The following is a 17,786-nucleotide window of genomic DNA, read 5'->3' as shown; positions in this document are numbered from 1 at the left end:
CTCTGCACATTGCCCTGAGGGACCTCGGCTGTTTCCTGGTCTGGAGGCAGGACGGCTGAGCAGCTCCTGGCGGCTCTGGGAGCCCCCACTGCAGCACGAACACACCGTGTGTGAGATGTCAGTGACATGTGACTTCCAAGAGGACGACAGGGCATGAGATGGTATGTGAAGCGCGTGACCTGCTGTTTATTACAGCTGAGGTCGTCCCTGTGCTGATTCTGGGTTGGAGTGACGCGGACTCTGGGGTTGGGGCTCGTCTTCTGGCAGCAGAGCCATCCCCGTCTTCACAGATATTTCCTGAGCTCCTACCGTGCCTCAAACCGGCATGGGTCAGGCCCCCGGGTGTTTGTGTTCTAGAGCCAGAGACACTGTGCAAGTGATCCGAAGCTTCCCAGGTGTGATGGCTGTGGGAGGAGTCGGCGGGTGACAAGCTGGAGCTCCACGGGGTACTTGAGTTAACCTGTGGTGGAGGAGGGCTTCTCTGAGGGGTGTTTCAGCCGAGCCCCTGGGTGCCCACAAAGGCCCTGAGGCCACAGTGAGCCTAGTACGACCACTGAGCAGGAACAAGACCTAGTGGCTCTGGTTGCTGGAGCGTCAGGATCAAGGAGTGTCGGGGTGCAGATGCCGCAGGACCTCGGAAGGACAGTTTTATTCTGAGAACAGTCAGAAGTTTTGACACAGGGAAGTTACTCTCTCCAGCTTTCGTGTGCAGTGGATTAGAGGGCGAGATTTGGTGGCCGGCCTCCCTGCCCAGCCAGCAGCCTCCCAGCAGGGAAAGGCTCGAGTGCCCAGAGCTCCCAGGCAGCACTGCCCCCGTGCTGCCTCTTCAGGTCCACTGTGACTCAGAGGCTTAATGGGGAGACCGGCCTTCTCAGCTGGTTCGCCCATGCCCTGAGGCAGGCCTGCTGTCCTCAGCCCTGCAGTGGTTCCATCGTGTTTGGGCCTGGCATGGTCCCAGGGTGGGGAGAAGGGCGCGCCATGTCAGATGAATTTCTGCGTGGGCAGCGCCTGGATCCACACTTCTGCCAATGGACCAGGAATTGTGTTAACATCTTGTGTCAGGCAGGGCTTTGGGGTGTGGGGTACCTTTCCTCTGTGCCCCCGTCCCCCAGCCCGCGATTTGGGGCATGAAGCAGCCGCCTGTGGCCTGGAAATGTGGTTGTGTTGGGATGGGCGCTCGCCCTCGCTGACATCTCTTCAGACATGGTTACTTGCCCTGGAATCTGGCTTCTCCCTGCAGGCTTTGGTTGCCCCTTCTGAGTCCTGACTCCAGGACGTGGCTGGGGAGAGGGCCTGCCTCTTTGGATCCTTGTTTCCCATTTCTGACAGTACCAGCACGGACTCCCTGTGTCAGTGAGTGTCTAGTGGGTCCTTCCAACCCCTTGCCCACCCCTCTGCCCCTGCTCTCCTCTCCTGCACCCCCAGCCCTGCTCAGGGCAGCCTTCTCCGCCCCAGCACTTGCCCTGGCTTGTTGGACGTGATTCTCTGAGGCTTTCGCTGGGGCGCCCGTCCTGTGAGCGCAGGTGGTGGTTCCTTCACTCAGCAAATCCTGCCCCGCTGCAGGATTCCGAGGAGCCCCAGTGCGCTCTCCTGGATGCTGCTGCTAGTATTCTCCAGCCCCAGTGACTTCCTTCTCCAGCAGACCCAGGGTAAGTACTTCAGGCTCGCCTCCTCTGTGAAAGTTGAGAGGTTTTCTGTTGTGGACACTTGGGGAGGAGACAAGGTGGAAATCTAGGGTGGAATCCTGGCTCCAGCACCAATTGCTGAGTGCTCTTAAGGCAAGTCCTGTTCCTCTCTCAAGTTTCTCCTTGGAAAATGGGGGAAACCCCATTTGCTCCCGCCGAGCCTGGCATATGGTGTCTGACTGGGAGGATAGGGGATGCGAGGCGCAGATTTAAGGTCCTTCTCCCCCAGCAGGCTGGGTCGCGGACTGTGTGTGGTCGCAGACTCTGGGGATAGCTGGAGCTCAGTCGTGCCGTGTTTTCTTTGCTCTTTGGGGTCCGGCAGATCGGCACTGACCTTGGAGGGGAGTGCTTGGCTGGCACGCGAGCAGGGAAGGGTCATGCCTTCAGGTCGCGGGGCTCCGCGGAGAACCCTCCTGGAGGAGGCACCATCGTGGGGGCTGAGGGCTGCTAGTGTGAAGCCTGCGGGGCGGCGCTCCCAGGGAGGCGCTGAGGAAAGGCATGGGACATGGGACTCATGGCAGGCAGTTGGAGCCCCAGGCCCTGCTCATCTCGGGAGAGCTCCGCGGGCGCGGTGACTCCTGGGCGTCTTGGGTCTTGAGGGCCGTGGGCGGGGGCGCGTGCAGCCCCTCTCTGCACACGCCCCTTCCGCGCCTCAACGACGCGTCGGAGCGCCGGGAAGGGCTCGGCCCCGATGGGCGTCGGCAATTGGTGGAGGGGCGGGTACAGGGGCGGGGCTGTCTGCGGATTGGTCGGGCCCGGCGGGGGCGGGCCCGCGCATGCACTTAAGGAACGGCGCCGCGGCCGAGGCGGGGCAGTGCCAAGATGTCGGCGGCAGTCCCGGAGCTGAAGCAGATCAGCCGGGTGGAGGCTATGCGCCTGGGGCCGGGTTGGAGCCACTCGTGCCACGCCATGCTGTACGCCGCCAACCCCGGGCAGCTCTTCGGCCGCATCCCTATGCGCTTCTCGGTGCTGGTGAGGACGCGGGTGGGTGGGTGGGTGGGCGGGCGGGGGACGGCGCGCCGCTCGCACCCCGCGCCCGTGACCTGGCACTCCCTTGCAGATGCAGATGCGCTTCGACGGGCTGCTGGGTTTTCCCGGGGGCTTCGTGGACCGGCGCTTTTGGTCTCTGGAGGACGGTCTGAACCGGGTACTGGGCCTGGGCCTGGGCTGCCTGCGCCTCACGGAGGCTGACTACCTGAGCTCGCACCTGACCGAGGGCCCGCACCGCGTCGTGGCGCACCTGTACGCACGGCAGCTGACGCTGGAGCAGCTGCACGCCGTGGAAATCAGCGCGGTGCATTCGCGCGATCACGGCCTGGAGGTGGGGCCGCCGCCCGGGCCCCGCCCCCCGCCCCGGGGTTTGGCTCTGGCCCCGTGGAAGGCACCGATGGGTAACACGTCCCCCTGAGGGTCCCCTGGCCGGGCTGGGTGGGGTGTCGCTGTTTCCAGCATTGGGAAGGGGAGAGGGGCTTTGGGGGGGCAGGGGTGGGAGCTCCAGGAATGGGGTTCCCTCGGGGCTGTGTTCCATCTGCCTTGCTGCCTGCCATTGCCAATCCTGGGAGTGGGGAGTGGGAGCGGTGTGGGGACGGGATGGGTGGTGCCTTCTGGGGAGGTGGGAAACTAGGGCTGGTTCATGGGCTGGGATCTCATGGTTTGGGTGATGAAGGCTCCTACGGACTATAGGTTTTATAGTTTGGAGGAGGTGGGAGTTATACTTGGGATGTTTGGGAAGAGGGAGCATGGGGTATGAACTGGGGGGCTTCTTGCCAGCAGATGGGAGCTGGGACTGGAGAGTGTAGAGAGTGGTCAGGGGTGCATGGGGTCAGCTTTGAAAGTTGCCTGGGGAGTTGAGGGGCTGCACTGCTCCAAAGATACCGCTGGCTTCCGCCTCACCAGACCCTGCTTGGGTCCCCCATTACAGCCTTCGCAACCTGGCTTCCTTCCCCTGGCCTAGCAGCTCACAGGCTCCTCCTGCTAGGGCTGCACCATCAGTGCCGGGGCCTGGTCTCACCCTGATCTCCTCTCTGCAGGTGCTGGGGCTTGTGCGAGTCCCACTTTACACCCAAAAGGACCGAGTCGGTGGCTTTCCCAACTTCCTGAGCAACGCCTTTACCAGCACCGCCAAGTACCAGTTGCTCTTTGCGCTCAAGGTGCTCAACATGATGCCGGAAGAGAAGCTGGCTGAGGCTTTGGCAGCTGCCACTGAGAAGCAAAAGAAAGCCCTGGAGAAACTCCTCCCGTCTTCCTCCTGAGGTTGAGTTTATGCCGCGCGTCTCTTGCCCTCCCCCCCTTCTGTGCCCTGAACTCCGAGAAGGCCTCCTCCTGTGTGTTCACAACTCCTCGCCACTGCCTGGGGCGGCTACTGGGTCTCTAGGTGGCCTAGCTTTCCAGGCTTAGGACGTTTTCTCCTGCCCCACCCAAGGCTTAGACTCTCCACGTGAGAGGTTGGTGTCACCCACTTACCCAGATGGGTACACAGACACACAGAGACCATCAAGAAGTCAGTGTATTCTTGTGGAGCATGCTTTGAGTCTGGTCACCAGCCAGCCCTAGGGCTGAGGGAACAGCTGGCTCAGCTTAGAATGCTGGACTGTTAATTTTGGTGATGGTTAGCTTTACTTGGTTAATTTTTTCTGTGGTGTGTGAACTGGGAGTGAGGCTTGAAAGCCCTTTACCCCACTGGGACTTGGTCCCCAAGGTAAGCTGGGGCCTTGAGGAGCTGGACCTGTTGAGAAGGGACAGAAAAGGCTATTGGAGGCTGCTGTGTGTTCTGTAGTCCTGGCCACAGGCCTGAGGCTGGGTGCACGGGAGGGTCCCTTCTTCCACTACCCAGGGACTTAAGACTGGGAGCCAGGCACAAGAGTGTGGGTTCCATTCAGTGTGGAGCTGACACGGGCCTCCTGTCTCAGGTGGAGGTGCCGTCCACTTTCTGTGTGGCTGCTGTGGGACTGCTGCCTTCAGGCCTCTACAGGCCCTGCACCTGGGCCGGGGCTTCTGGCTGCATCTGAGCTCAGCTCACTGCTCTCTGCTTTGCAAGCTTTCCTTTCTCCATTCCCAGCACAGGCTGCAGGCAGCTCCAGGACATGGCATAGAAGCACTGGCCAGGTGTACAGAATGACAGCCGCAGAGCCACCACAGACACGAAGGTCACCACTGGCAGTCTCCTATGGCCCGATGTCCAGAAGGACACCTCCGTGAAGCTAACAAAGTTTCCACAGCACCTGCTCGGCCTGGTAAGGAAAGCTGTGCTCTGGCCCAGCCTGAGCGCCTGTTCCGCCTTAGAGCCTCGATGAAGTGGCCAGCACGTGGGGGCAAAGGCACTTCATTCTGTAAATAAAATACCTGTACCTTGTTCCTCTCTTACTTCCTTGGGGCTTGGGAGTGTGCGTCACTCTTCAGATCGCTTTTGTGGACTGGATGGGGCTGGGAGCAAGGGCAGCCGACAGAGGGCTACAGGGCACTGCCAGAGCAGGAGGGGGTCAGCTGGTCCGCCCTGCTCTGCACATGGTGGTCTCTGTCCTGACAGAGGGGCCTTGGGTCCCAGGGGAAGTTGGGGTCTGAAGTTGGGGTCTCAGCCTGGCTTGCCCCTGGCCTCAGTCTGTCAGTCAGCAGTGTGTGTGGCGTGACCAGGATGGAGCCGCTCACCATCAGAGCTTACATTTTATTTTCCAGCAAATGACATATGCTGTCCAGGTGCCTAGTCCTCTCCATGGGGCACCTGTGGTGTACGGGGATCTGCTCTCTCCCACCGTGGCCCTGTCCACTCTGGGCCTCACCCCCACGTTCTGGCCTACAGGCCCCCGTCCTGCTTCTGTGGGGGCCTCACTCCTCGCACCGGCCCCAGCCCTGTGCTGCTTCTGCTGGCTGCTCGGGAGGCTGGATCCTCCGGCCCGCTGGGGCCCGGCCCGCCACAGCCGCTTGCTGTCCGCACTCCTGTCTTCCAGGCACACAGCTTCAGGGTGGATCAGTCACCCAACGTCAGATTCTGAGAAGGGAAAGGGAAGACTGAAGGGGGAGCTCACCGCTGCCCAGTGCGCCCTGCTCTCGCAGCCCGGGGCCTGGCCGGACGGACACTCACCGTCCCTCCCAGCTAAGGCTCCCGCCAGTTCTCCTTCCCGTTCAGCACTTGCAGCTTCTCCAAGCTCTGGGTCACTGAGCATAGCACTCGCCCTGAGGATGGGAGCAATTAGTTACTGCTTTGCAAGTGTGAGAAGAAGGGGTATGGGGGGTGGTGCCTAGGACTGCGTCACCATGAGGGATAGTGGGCTAGGGCAGGGCTGACCCAGGGGTTGCAGCTAACCAGGCAGGGCTCTCCCTATTCACCCACTTTTGGCCCCTGGTGTGGGTGAGGCCACTGGCTGCCTTCCCAGAGACGCACCCATTTCCTGGACTCGATCCTCCAGTGCTCCTGACAGCTCAGGGAGGCTCAGAGTCTGCAGCGAGGCCTGCCAGCCGCTGGAATCTGTGGAACAGAGCCAGGTAGGCCTAGGGTCGGTGTGGTCACCGCAGGTCCCGCCTCTGTCCTGAGCTGCTGTGACCAGGGGACCCACTCAGTTGTCGGTTCCTGCATGACCGCCTTGTTACACCAAAACGTATTGTCCCACTGTTGCTTCAAAGCACTAATGGTCAGTCCGGGCCCTGCCCCAGGAATGAAAGCGTGAGGGTCCCTGGCCTACAGTGAGGTTTTGTCCTGGGGTAGCCCCAGCTGTAGGCTGCAGAAGTCACCTGAGATCCTGGATAACACAGATAGCCAGAGCCCAAGGGCTTTGCCTCCCACCAGGGGGAAGAAATCGGGGAGAAAGGGTGCCCTCCCTCTAGAGTGTGGGATGGTACAGAGAAGAGCAGCAGTGAGTGTGATCACTGCTGGAACAGGTGGTTAACACTGGGCCTAGGGCAGCGTCTGTGTGATCCGGGGCTGGACACTGTTCTTACCAGCTGTGGGGAGGAGGGCTCTGCCCAGGGGGGACCCTCGGGTGGACACCTCCTGCTTCACTCTGGCTGACAGCTCCGCTTGGCAGGCTCTGTCAGACACAAGACCAGGTGCTGGTGAGGAAGAGGCCTGGCAGTAGTGCCTGGCCCCAGAGAGTGGCAGACACCCCCATCCCCAATCTCCCCGTCAGGTGGGGCTCTGCCTTCGTTGCAGGCTCCCAAGGCCCGAGACACAGGCAGAGGATGCATTGCACACTGCGTGCAGGCTCTCGGGGCCCTATGTGCTGCCTGGGTCTGCCCTGCAGAAAGGCAAAGCCAGAATAACACGGAGGAGGGCAGTGAGTGATCCCAAGAGACCCTAAAATCAAGCCCTTGGTTGAAGAATTTTCAGGCATCGGTGACTCAGGGTCCAGCCTGGGCCTGGGGACCGCTCAGATACCCACTCACCGCAGCTGCTCCAAGACAAGCGCGGCATCCCGGGCGAGGGCCCAGGTCTCCTGCAGCTGGGCGTGCACGTCCTTCCGGGCACCGTCCTGCTCCAGGAGGCAGCTCTCCACCACGGCGCGCAGCTCCTGCTCCTGCGACACCTGGCCCCGCATGGCCTCCACCTCCTCACAGCGCTGCGGTGGGAGAGGCCACCGTGAGGTGGGACACGGGGTGGGTAAGTGAGCCAGGGGGATTCGAGGCCAGGGCCACTTGGGCTGGGTCCCCCCAACCCCGGTTCTCTTTCTGCCATCTCTATTGGTGCTCAACTCCCGCTCTCCTGGGCTAGAGGAAGGGGATGCCTGTCTCCAGATGGAGTCGCCTCTGCTTTGGGTCCCTTCCCTCAAAGGCTGTGGCGTCTGCGCCGGCTGCTCGTCCTCTGCCCTCCCGCTTTATCTTCTGTGTCCCTCTGAGCTCCAGCCTCTGGGTCTCCTCTTTGGCACAGGAGCGGTAATGCTTTCTGCTCTTCCTGTCCCGCTGCCTGTCCCGGCTGCTTCTCCCTGCTGACCCTGGGTAAGCGTCCCCACTGCTGGCTCTCCAACTCTGCAGGTGTGTCTGCCCGGCGTCTCCCCCGCTCGCCACCTACCTTGTGCAGCTGGATGGCGAGCTCCTGCATCTCTGCTTCGAGCCGGTCAGCATAGGCCAGTTCTAGGGCATCGCTGGGGGGACGGGCGCTGCTGTGCCAGCGGGCGATGGCAGAGGTCATCTTCCTCTTCGGCCCAAACAAGCTGTAGGGGTGAAGGAGAGAGGTGTACAGATCTGCGGTGCGTACAGGGGTGCCATGGACCGTCCTTCCACCAAGACGGTCCCTCCCCTAGGAAAGGTCCCAGCTTTGAAGGGGGAGAGTGGCCCCCAGGATCCTGGGACAGATGACAGAAACAAAGGGTTCTCTGAAGTGACCCCGGTTAGGGCTGGCCTCCCCTGCCTGCTTCCTCTCCCTGCCTGGCTGCTGCTTTCACTCAACAGGGAGCTCAGGCCAGCTGGGGCCAGGCCGTGCATGGTCTCCCACCAACTTGGGAAGCTCTCAGAAGTGGACAGCAAAAGTCCGGATGCCCTTACCACAGCAGCGGCAGCGGGCCAGCCTGCGGGCCGGAGAGGCCAGCTGGCTGCAGAAGCGAGGCGGCTCGTTCCACCCCAACGCGGGGACGTTGGGAGCTAAGCTAGCCCCTTCGGGCTGGGGGAAACAAGGGGCCCGCGGCCACGAAGGGCCCCTCTGCACTCACGTGATGCCGATTTCCTTCAGGTCGCTCTCCGTGAGGGTCAGGAAGATGCGGAGGTCCACGTCCTGCTCCTCGAACACCTGCAGGTACTTCCGACACCCGATCTGATCCAGCAGCGTGGCGAGGTCCTGGGGGGCAAAGGAGCCAGGGTGGGTCAGAGGACGGGTGGGGCCCCGAGACTTGAGGGCCTACTAATGCACTGCTGCAGCACAGAGCCCTTCCTGGCAAGCGTGCCTTCCTGACATGGGTGTAAGTCTGTCAGTTCCCCAGTGGGATGGTACTGCCTCGCCAGGAGCTCCAGCCCCCTTTCCCCTCCCCCACCAGTACCACCAGGCAGAGTAGGCTGTCCAGACCACCTCAGCCTGGACAGCCTTAGTGTTGCTTGGAGGGTGGGTCCAGTAGCAACAAACTCTTAGTCTGTTTCCTTGCGACTGTCTTAATTTCTCCTTCGCTTGTGAAGGATAGTTTTTGCTTGGATATAGCATTTCTGCTTGAGGTTTTTGTTTTTGTTTTGTTTTGTTTTTTCTTATTACTTTGACTAGGTCATCAGATGTCTTCTGGTTTCTGATGGGAAATTAGTGGGTAATCTTAGGAGAGTTCCTTTTGTGTAAGAGACTCACTTCTGTCTTGTTCCCTTCAAAATTCTCCTTTTGCTTCTGGGCAGTTTCATTACTTAAGGTCTAGCTATGGATCGGAGTTCAGCCCACTTAGGGCTCACGCAGCCTCCCTCCCTGCACTGGCTGTCTTCCTGTGGAGGCTCTGGAGACGGAATTCTCCCTCTCCGCAGTCTGTCGCTGCTGCTTGGTGCAGACATTATTTAGTGCCTTTTCTGTAAAGTCTGTGCTCCTTCTCTCATGTGGCCATAGAAGTCTCTCCTTGGCTAGCGTAGTGGTCAGCTAAGGACTGGACAGATTTCCTTAAGCATCAGAGACGAATCAGTCTCCCCCCTTTGCTGCATAGCTCTGTAGGCTTGGAACACAGCTTCAATACCCAGCTGGGCAGATGACAGTCCTCCCCTAGCCTTCCCTTCCAGCCATCAGATGCATTCTCACATCTTTCCCGGCCATACACGGAGCACATCCCTGAGCATGTCTGTGGCCTCCCAGATCCCTAGGACTCTGTCAGAGCTCTACAAAGCTCCTGTGGACATCTCATTCCCTACCTTTCCTTTTCAGCTTTGTGATTAATCTTCTTTGCCCCAACTATTATCCAGCACCTCAGGTAGCTGCAAAGTTAAAACACGTGCCTATAATTATTTTCAGCACACTTTCTGCCAGGAGAGGGCTTCTGCATTGGGTAGACAAGGTGCCAGTGAAGTCAGATACAGTTCTGTAAGCTAGGGAGTCGTCCCATGCAGCCAAAAATGCTGACTCTTTCAGAAAGAAACCCTGGGGAGCCCCTGGCGTGGCTGTCACAGTGACCCGAGCCCTGCGGAGGGAGCGTGGGGCGCAGGCACATCAGCTGCTTCTCCTGAATCAACATTTCCAAATTGCTCCAAGCTTCTGGGTGATTCAGAGTTTTGAAAAAAGTTATTCTGACTACCTCTGCCAGTTTATTGCCTTTGATGGAGGAGCCATCTTTCAAAGGTTGTTACTCTGCCATTTTCCTTAACCTACTTTCTCAAACAGCCTTAAGATCTCACAACCACCCCCCCCCATCATGTATTTAAGGAATTGAAAGATGTAGCTGTTCACTGAGCCCGGAAACAAGGCCCCGGAGAGAGCTCCCTGGAGGGGCCACACAGAGAAGCCGGCGAAACTGCGGCTTCCAGTGAACAGCAGAGCTGTGACCTTAATAAATGGTGAAAATGTACTCTCTCTCTCATCTTTGTACCACTTATGCCCACAGAGGGCAGGAGAACGTGGCAAAGAGGGAGGTGAGCTGCTGTGCCATACCCAGAACCCTAAGAAACTGGTCGGCCAGAGGGACCCACGACGAGGAAGGCAGAGATGGCGGTTTTCCTTAAGTGCCACTTCATGTCTGCTTCATACGCACCCTGTCCCTGACTCCTGCGCGCACCTCTGTACAACTGGTCCTCTTTTTCTCCTCCCTAGCCTCAGGGAGGCTAAGTCAAGTATGGAAAGCAAGGGGAGAGTTTCCCAATGGAAAGGGATGGAACAGAAGCCCTGCAGCCAGCACCTGGAGCCCTCAGGAGCCGTCTCCGCCTGACAAGCTCCACAGACCATCTGGGGGGCCGTCGGCTCGCTCCGCTCTCACCGGCACCTGCCCATCGTACGTGTTCAGTGCGCGCCTCACGGAGCACACGAAGCACCCAACGTCTAACTGCTGGTGTCCCCGTGGCCCTTACCTGAGGTCCTGAATGGGGGCATCTCTCTGTCTGGGTCGTGGATCCTGGGGAAGAGGCTGCCCCGGGAGGGCCGGTGCCGGGAGGCCACGGGCTGGCGCTGTTGCTGTAACGATTCTTGGTCTTCATGTAGCTTTTAGTTTGCTTGCGAACCGAACTCTGACAGGCATGATCCGAATCCTGTGGCGAGAAGTGTGCTTAGAGTGAACACTGCGGGGCTCACAGCTAACGCAGCTGCAGCCACTCTGCCTTCTGCCCCCCACACCCACCAGCCGCTGAGAGGCTTCCTTGGTGACCTGTAGGGCGGGCGGGGCTCACAGGACGCTGTGTGTCTGCCTGGCACGACGTCCTCGTCACCAGCCTTGCCCTCTCCAAGGGGGCAGCCCCCACGACACCAAGAAAGGGGAGGGAGGGGGGAGATGAAGAAAAGCTTCACCTCGTTGCTCTCCAGCGACGCCTCGCTGCTGACTCCGGGGGCTCTGGTCAGGCCCTCGCTGCTGCTGCTGCGCCCCCCGGCCCCCAGGCTGGCACAGAGGGCGCGCTCTTCTGACAATGGAAGACGAGGGCAGCTGACCATAGGTCTCCCCCGCGAGGACTCCCCAGGGCCATGCACCACCGCCTCCATCAGCTCCTCAAATAGCTCCCTGTTCTCCGAGGCCCGGCTCAAGCCCTCCCGCCCTAACACGTGCACAGGAGTTTTGCCTGTTCCGTTTGCTAATAAATGCAAGCACCCAGCTAGGGTGGCCCGGCCCACCCCTGCGGGATCCTTCACCCCTGCTCTCTACTGGCTGGGCCTGCCACAGTCCATGTCCCCACTGAGGGGTGGCAGGGGGTGGTGGGGGGTGGCGGGCCATGCCCGGGAACGGCCGCTCCAGCGGAGCCCCCAGCCGGGCGGGGCGGGGCGCACTCACCCCGACTGCTGCTGCTGCTGCTCTCCACATCCCGGTCATTGATCGGGGAGGTGACGTCCCTGTAGCAGAGGCCTCCCGCCACCAGCGGATTCTCGTCGCTGCTGTTGAAGGTGACGTAGCCCGGCAGAGGCACCTGCTCTGTGGACAGAATGGGGCATGTAAACCCACATGAGCACAAAATAGACGACTTCCTCCTAGCAAATTCAGCCTCCGCAGAGGAATTTCAGCGGGAGGGAAGGCCCGGGATTCAGGCAAGCAGAAAGTTCCGTCTAAATGGCTGTTCCCCCGTCGGCACCCCGCGGCACGCTCTGCAGGTGAGGAAGGACTCCAAGGGGCGTGGGGGCCAGTCTGTCTGGGCAAGGGCACGGACACGCCATCGGGCCCAGTCCGACCTGGCGCCCCCTACATCATCCCCTGTGCTGCCTTTCCAAGTGGACAGAGCAGAACACGGTAAGCTGTGCTTACAGGTTCCTGAGCCGCAGGCAAACCAGATACTAAGTACTCCTCAAAGCTGGGAACAAAATCTCACACACACCAGCCTTCACACTCCCTGTGACTTTTCAACACAAACATCTGGGGCGCTGCTCGTCGGCTGAGTCAGCCCCAGCCAAAGAGATCTGGCCAAGCAGGGAGGCGGAGGCCTCCAGCTAAAGACAAACAGCAGTGACACCAAGTTTACATGACCTCTGGACGCATCTGCCTGCACGAGAATGTTTCCTGATCACTGGCAAAGAGGATACAGGCACAGACAGAGAATTTAAATACCACAAGGTGTAAGGAAATGGCATAACTAAGAATGGAACAATAAGCATCATTCTTAGGTAAATGTTTTTCTGCCTCTGTGGGTGCATAAGAAGTTGTGTATAAATGGGCTCCGGCCAGATTATTTTGGTAACTCCCAACGAATTCCGTTTTCAAAAGCACCTGTTGGGCACCTGGGTGGCTCAGTGGGTTAAGCCGCTGCCTTCGGCTTGGGTCATGATCTCAGGGTCCTGGGATCGAGTCCCGCATCGGGCTCCCTGCTTGGCAGGGAGCCTGCTTCCCTCTCTCTCTGTCTACTGTGATCTCTCTCTCTGTCAAATAAATAAATAAATAAAATTAAAAAAAAAAAAAGCACCTGTTGTACAGCAACACAGGTTATAACCATCCCCCCAACCCTGGGTAGGACCCGACCTTCCCGTGTCCCTGCCATACCTCAGGTGGGCCAGACAGCATGGCCTCCGCACTACAGAAGCACCCGGCCAAATACCCCGGAGCTATGGGCTCACAAGCATGCTCCATGGAGGAGGCGGCAGGCGGTCACCCTGCAGCGGCCTGACCACGGCTGGGGGCAGCTTCTCCAGTGGCCCAGTCAGCCCACCCCTCTGTGGCTGATGGGAAAAGGTGGGCCTAGAGCTCTCAACCCAGCGCTCAAGGTCCTGGTAGGCAATGGAGTCTTGTGTATTCTTGACTGAAGCAAGGCCCCCTGTGACTGGGAAAGTCAGTTTCTAAGCCCCAGGGGGCACCTGTTCACGAGATGGGCCCATCCACCCAGCTTGCTAGACCAGCAGGACTCACCTGGCCACTGCTGGGTGACAAACATCAAATAAAATGTAACTCACACCTAAGACTGATCGCTTGGTCAGGCCACAGCGAGTGTCAACGCCCCTGCGCCCCAAGAACACTGCGCTCCCCATGAGGCGCTGCCGACGAGAGAAAACGCACTACGAGCACAATAAGTGTACCGCCCAAAACCGCTCCAGTCTAGCATGGGGAGAAACAGCCTGCCCAGAAACACAGCCACCTCCAGCTGGTGAAGGGCACGGAGTCTAGGCTTCAACGTTTTCTCTGTACTAGCTGATAAAGGAAACCCCAGCTTCACTGTATTTCCACTGCTGGAGAGAAAGTTCTATTCTGTAACGTAACCCCTGGAAAGGAAAATCAAAGGATGAACCCAGAAGCAAGCCAGTGATCAGTGTCTTCCTATCCCTGTAATCAGTTCTGATCTGTGAGCCGCAGCCCCCAGGGCCCACGTTCCGAGGGCCAAGAACTGCTCAGTCTCATCAGGCCGGCATCTCAGGATGCACCACCGAGGAGCCAGCAGGAGGTGGGAGCACTCACCGCGGCAAGGCTGCTGCATCTTGCCCCCAAGTCCAATGGCTGTGATCCTGGCCAAGGCTCGAGGCCCCTCATGGATGCTGAGGCCCTTCTTCCGACAGGGCCTCTGTCTCTGCGGAACGGGGCAGGATTCATCCGAAGAGCTTAGGTCTTCAAATTTGTCTGCAGGTCAAACACCAGAATTGGGACATTTTGTTCAGTGATGGACTATTTTAGTAATCTTCATAGTAGGTGGTAATAAAATCATCATAATTGGTTTTCTCACGTTAAGAAGAAAAAACTGTTTCCCAGGATACCACTTGAAAGCAGTGCCACAGTGGGCCAGTCCACCATTCAGAGGGCCGCGGGGAGATCAGGGAGGAAGCAAGCTCGCTGAGCAGGAGTCTCAACTGACAAAGTCTGTCACGATGGGGCAGTCTTAATTCTTACTCCGCTCTCTGGATTGAGAATTTTTTATAACAAGTATGTACATTTAAAACCAGAACTAAATTTTGTTCTGAGATGATAAATAAGATCTGCCTGGTCATAGACATAGAGGATATCAGTCATTACTTCCTAAAAACTGTACTTTTGCCCCCTGCACGTCCTGGCCGCACGCTGGGGCCAGGGAAGCACCCCGCATGCGGCCTGTCACAGCGGAAGGGCTGGGCTCACTCACAGTCCCTACCATCTTAGAGCTTTTCACAGTTTTATTTCATCACACCTGGAAGGGAGCCCCCACGACCAGATTTGTGTAAGGCTCGAAGCATCTGGTGAGCCCTCACTCTCGGGCTGCTACACTGGGGCTCAGATGCCAAAGGAGCCCTTCATCCACTGCCCCCCATGAACTGGCGCCCGTCACCAGCGACCCTGAGGCAGGAAGGGAGCCAGGCCACGGCGGGGGAGCAGCACGCTGGCGTGACAGCCCAGGTCAGTGACCACCTGGCGAGTGAGGGTGTTACTGAGGCAGGTTCCAATCGTGGCCAGTGACGCCAGGCCAGTGACCCTCTCTTCCCCACCCAGCTTGTTCCCACGCACTCCAGGATCTACGCCACTGGGAGGAAACTGCTCCTGCCCAGGCAGAAGACGGCGGACTCCTCAAGAGTAAAAGGACGAGGGAAAAGGGGTAACTAAGGCAAAGGAGGCTCCGTTAATCTGAACCTCCTAGCACATCCTCTTGAACTTGACAAGTGAGCAAGGACAACAGACACAGCCACACGAATCCCACCCCTTCCACAGAAGTGGGACGACAGAGCGCACCCCCGGCGCCTGTTCCTTGCTCCTGTGGAAACGTGACACGTCCGTTTCTCTTCTCACAGAGAGACTTCTTGCTCACACACATCCAGTCTCCGAGAAGAGCAGGCAGGTCTAGAATAAAGCCACACTCGAAGCAAGATGAGGGCAAGACGTGCCAGTGTTGCGCCCAGAAAAAGTCTATTCTGTGGCAGAAAAAGCGTCCTGGCAGAGGGAAGCACAACCCCAGAGCAGCAACTTAAAAATGCACATGGGCCATGGAGCAGGATAGCCCCGCTCCCGGCAGACCCATCTTGGAAACTGAACAGTGAATGAGAAGCCAGTGGGGGACCTCCAGGATCGGGCAAGACAAAAACCATATCAAGGACAGACACATCAGGCTTGGCTTCGCCATGTCCCCCTCCAGCCATCTCCAGGGAGGACACAGGAACCGGGGACCAAACACTGCAGTGAGTGAAGACGCACCTCCCTGCGAACCACCACCACCAAAGAGGGAGAAGAAAGCGAGCGTGATACTCCACATGGGCACATCTTAAACAAGCACGGAAGAGCTGAAAAAGCATCCTGATTCAGAAATCCAAAATGGAAAATAAAAAGAGACAGGCATGGGGCGCCTGGGTGGTTCAGTGGGTTAAAGCCTCTGCCTTTGGCTTGGGTCATGATCCCAGGGTCCTGGGATCGAGCCCTGCATTGTGCTCTCTGCTCAGCAAGGAGCCTGCTTCCTCTTCTCTCTCTGCCTGACTCTATGCCTACTTGTGATCTATCTCTGTCAAATAAATAAAATCTTAAAAAAAAAAAACAAACAGAGAGAGAGACAGGCACGCACTCACGACGGTGAGAAAGGGAAAGGGAACTCAGGAAAGAGGGAGAAAACAAAGGCCAACTGGGCACCTACCTGGCTGGCTCAGTCAGTAGAGTGGGTGACTCTTCACCTCGGGATTGTGAGTTCAAGCCCTGTGTTGGGCTCAGGGAGGACTTAAAAATAGAATCTTTAAAGAAACAAAACAGGGACGCCTGGGTGGCTCAGTGGGTTAAGCCGCTGCCTTCGGCTCAGGTCATGATCTCAGGGTCCTGGGACTGAGTCCCGCATCGGGCTCTCTGCTCTGCAGGGAGCCTGCTTCCTCCTTTCCCTCTCTCTGCCTGCCTGTCTGCCTGCTTGTGATCTCTGTCAAATAAATAAATAAAATCTTTAAATAAATAAATAAACAAACAAACAAGACAAAGCAAAAGAAAGGTCAGATTTTTAAAATGAAGACTCACGGGGTGCCCGGGTGGCTCAGTGGGTTAAGCGTCTGCCTTCAGCTCAGGTCATGATCTCAGGGTCCTGGGATCGAGCCCCGCATTGGGCTCTCTGCTTGGTGGGGAGCCTGCTTCCTCCCCTCTCTCTCTCTCTGCCTGCCTCTCTGCCTACTTGTGATCATTCTGTCTGTCAAATAAATAAATAAAATCTTTAAATAAAATAAAATGAAGACTCAGTCATGAGGTGCCCAAAGCAGAAGAGATGTGAGTGGCAGGGTGCGTGGGTGGCTCAGTCGTAAAACCTCTGCCTTCGGCTCCGGTCATGATCCCAGGGTTCTGGGATCAACCCCACATCGGGCTCCCTGCTCAGCGGGGGCCTGCTCTCCCTTTCCTCCTTGCTGTCTCTCTGTGAAATAAATAAATCTCTTTTTAAAAAATATTTGAGTGGAAAAGCAGTACTGCAGGAAAGTGAGAAAACCACCAAAGACTGAACAAGAAAGAGGAGAGAGGATTGAGTCAGGAGGCAGGTAAAAAACAGAAATGACACAGGAAAATAACCACTGGAACTTTTTAGGAGACAGAAATGGTTTTGCAGACCTCTGTGTGAGCTGAAGTTTGAAATCCCAGAGGAAGGGATTTCCTAGGAAAATGCAGTTTACCAAACCTGGCCCCTGGGAAATGAGAAGGCTTAAGCGGACCAATTTCTACAGCAGAAACAGAAAAACTTACCCAAAGAAAGACCAGATCCAGATGGTTTCACAGGATAATCCTGCCAAACCTTTAAACACCACAGGGCACCTATGCTGCATAAATTGTTCCAGAGCACAAAATAGGAAGGAAAACTCAAATTCTCTATATGAGGTACACCCGATAAAACACAATCAAAAACCAGTATGATTTATAACTGAATAGCCAGACAGAAACACTAAAATACTGGCAAACAATCCAACATCACATTAAGAAAATAATACACCAAAAAAAAAAAAAAAAAAGAAAGAAAGAAAATAATATACCACGTGGGATTTAAACAAACGATGTAAACTTGGTTCATTATTAGGAAATTCACTAATATACTCTATTAGGAGAACCTAAAGAGAAAATTAACAATCTTCTTCATAGATGCTGAAAAAGCCTTTCACAAAATTCTACACTTATTCCTGTAAAAAACAGCCAGGAATACAGAAAACATCAGATACTTTCTTAACACGAGAGGATACATGCACACCTTACCCTCCTAGCCAGCATCTCACCTACGGTGGCATTTCCGCTAAGGTCAGGACCAGGTGAATTCCCACTGTCCCCACACATTCAACCACTTACAAGAATCCTGGCCCATGCAACTAAATGAAAGAAATCAGAGGTACACAAATCAGAAGGAAGCAGTGAATCTATCTCTATGGGCAGACTGTATGGTAGTATACCTGGAAAAGCCTGGAAAATCAATCAACTCAAGCAGTGACAGAATTCAGCAGAACAGAACATGGAACTGGCACGCAGACCCCAACAGCCTTCATCCTCACAGACAACAGACAGGCGGAGCATATGAAGGCAGTGAAACCCCATTTACAACAGCAACAAATACACTTAGGAAGAAAAAAAGCTACACGCACAATGTCAAGGAGGAAAATTTTTAACCCTCCTGTAGACACAAAAGTACACTTGAACTAAAGACGTCCCTTGCTGT

At 57.0% G+C, this 17,786-nt stretch overlaps 3 protein-coding genes across 35 annotated transcripts in view; 2 read left to right on the top strand and 1 right to left on the bottom strand.

Annotated features, from left to right (window-relative positions):
* MGRN1 (mahogunin ring finger 1) overlaps positions 1–1,554 on the top strand; it is a 58,488-nt gene extending 56,934 nt beyond the window's left edge. For 2 of the 4 annotated variants that reach the window (XM_032328154.1, XM_032328150.1), the window contains one exon: positions 20–1,554. In XM_032328154.1, the coding sequence (XP_032184045.1) occupies positions 20–114 (95 nt within the window). In that variant the 3' untranslated portion in view covers positions 115–1,554. The remainder of the gene's footprint in view (positions 1–19) is intronic. The other 2 variants (XR_004281898.1, XM_032328151.1) reach the window with 2 other exon arrangements.
* On the top strand, positions 1,555–10,129 carry NUDT16L1 (nudix hydrolase 16 like 1). Of its 26 annotated transcripts, none has more exons than XR_004281923.1 (6): positions 1,555–2,657; positions 2,746–3,076; positions 3,716–3,938; positions 4,744–4,918; positions 8,341–8,403; positions 9,988–10,129. XR_004281923.1 is itself a non-coding variant. In XM_032328168.1 (4 exons), exons 1-3 carry the CDS (start codon positions 2,508–2,510, stop codon positions 3,935–3,937), a joined length of 633 nt encoding a protein of 210 aa, XP_032184059.1. In that variant the 5' UTR covers positions 1,555–2,507; the 3' UTR covers position 3,938; positions 4,749–8,403. The 26 variants fall into 26 exon arrangements, 3 of the variants coding, with proteins under 3 accessions (XP_032184059.1, XP_032184058.1, XP_032184057.1); XR_004281921.1 differs by having other exon boundaries at positions 9,697–10,129; XR_004281922.1 differs by having other exon boundaries at positions 4,744–7,259.
* ANKS3 (ankyrin repeat and sterile alpha motif domain containing 3) overlaps positions 5,327–17,786 on the bottom strand; it is a 39,128-nt gene continuing 26,668 nt past the window's right edge. For 2 of the 5 annotated variants that reach the window (XM_032328145.1, XM_032328146.1), the window contains exons 7-17: positions 13,634–13,792; positions 11,534–11,671; positions 11,059–11,168; positions 10,626–10,802; positions 8,321–8,445; positions 7,684–7,825; positions 7,062–7,234; positions 6,618–6,706; positions 6,064–6,147; positions 5,764–5,855; positions 5,327–5,690 (exon numbers count right to left, since the gene is read on the bottom strand). In XM_032328145.1, coding sequence (XP_032184036.1) covers positions 5,776–5,855; positions 6,064–6,147; positions 6,618–6,706; positions 7,062–7,234; positions 7,684–7,825; positions 8,321–8,445; positions 10,626–10,802; positions 11,059–11,168; positions 11,534–11,671; positions 13,634–13,792 — 1,277 coding nt within the window. In that variant the 3' untranslated portion in view covers positions 5,327–5,690; positions 5,764–5,775. The remainder of the gene's footprint in view (positions 5,691–5,763; positions 5,856–6,063; positions 6,148–6,617; positions 6,707–7,061; positions 7,235–7,683; positions 7,826–8,320; positions 8,446–10,625; positions 10,803–11,058; positions 11,169–11,533; positions 11,672–13,633; positions 13,793–17,786) is intronic. The other 3 variants (XM_032328147.1, XM_032328148.1, XM_032328149.1) reach the window with 3 other exon arrangements.

The sequence above is a fragment of the Mustela erminea genome, chromosome 20, assembly GCF_009829155.1.
Source record: "Mustela erminea isolate mMusErm1 chromosome 20, mMusErm1.Pri, whole genome shotgun sequence".
Lineage (NCBI taxonomy): Eukaryota > Metazoa > Chordata > Mammalia > Carnivora > Mustelidae > Mustela > Mustela erminea.
Note: the sequence above shows the minus strand (reverse complement) of the source record. Positions and strands in the feature narration are given on the sequence as shown.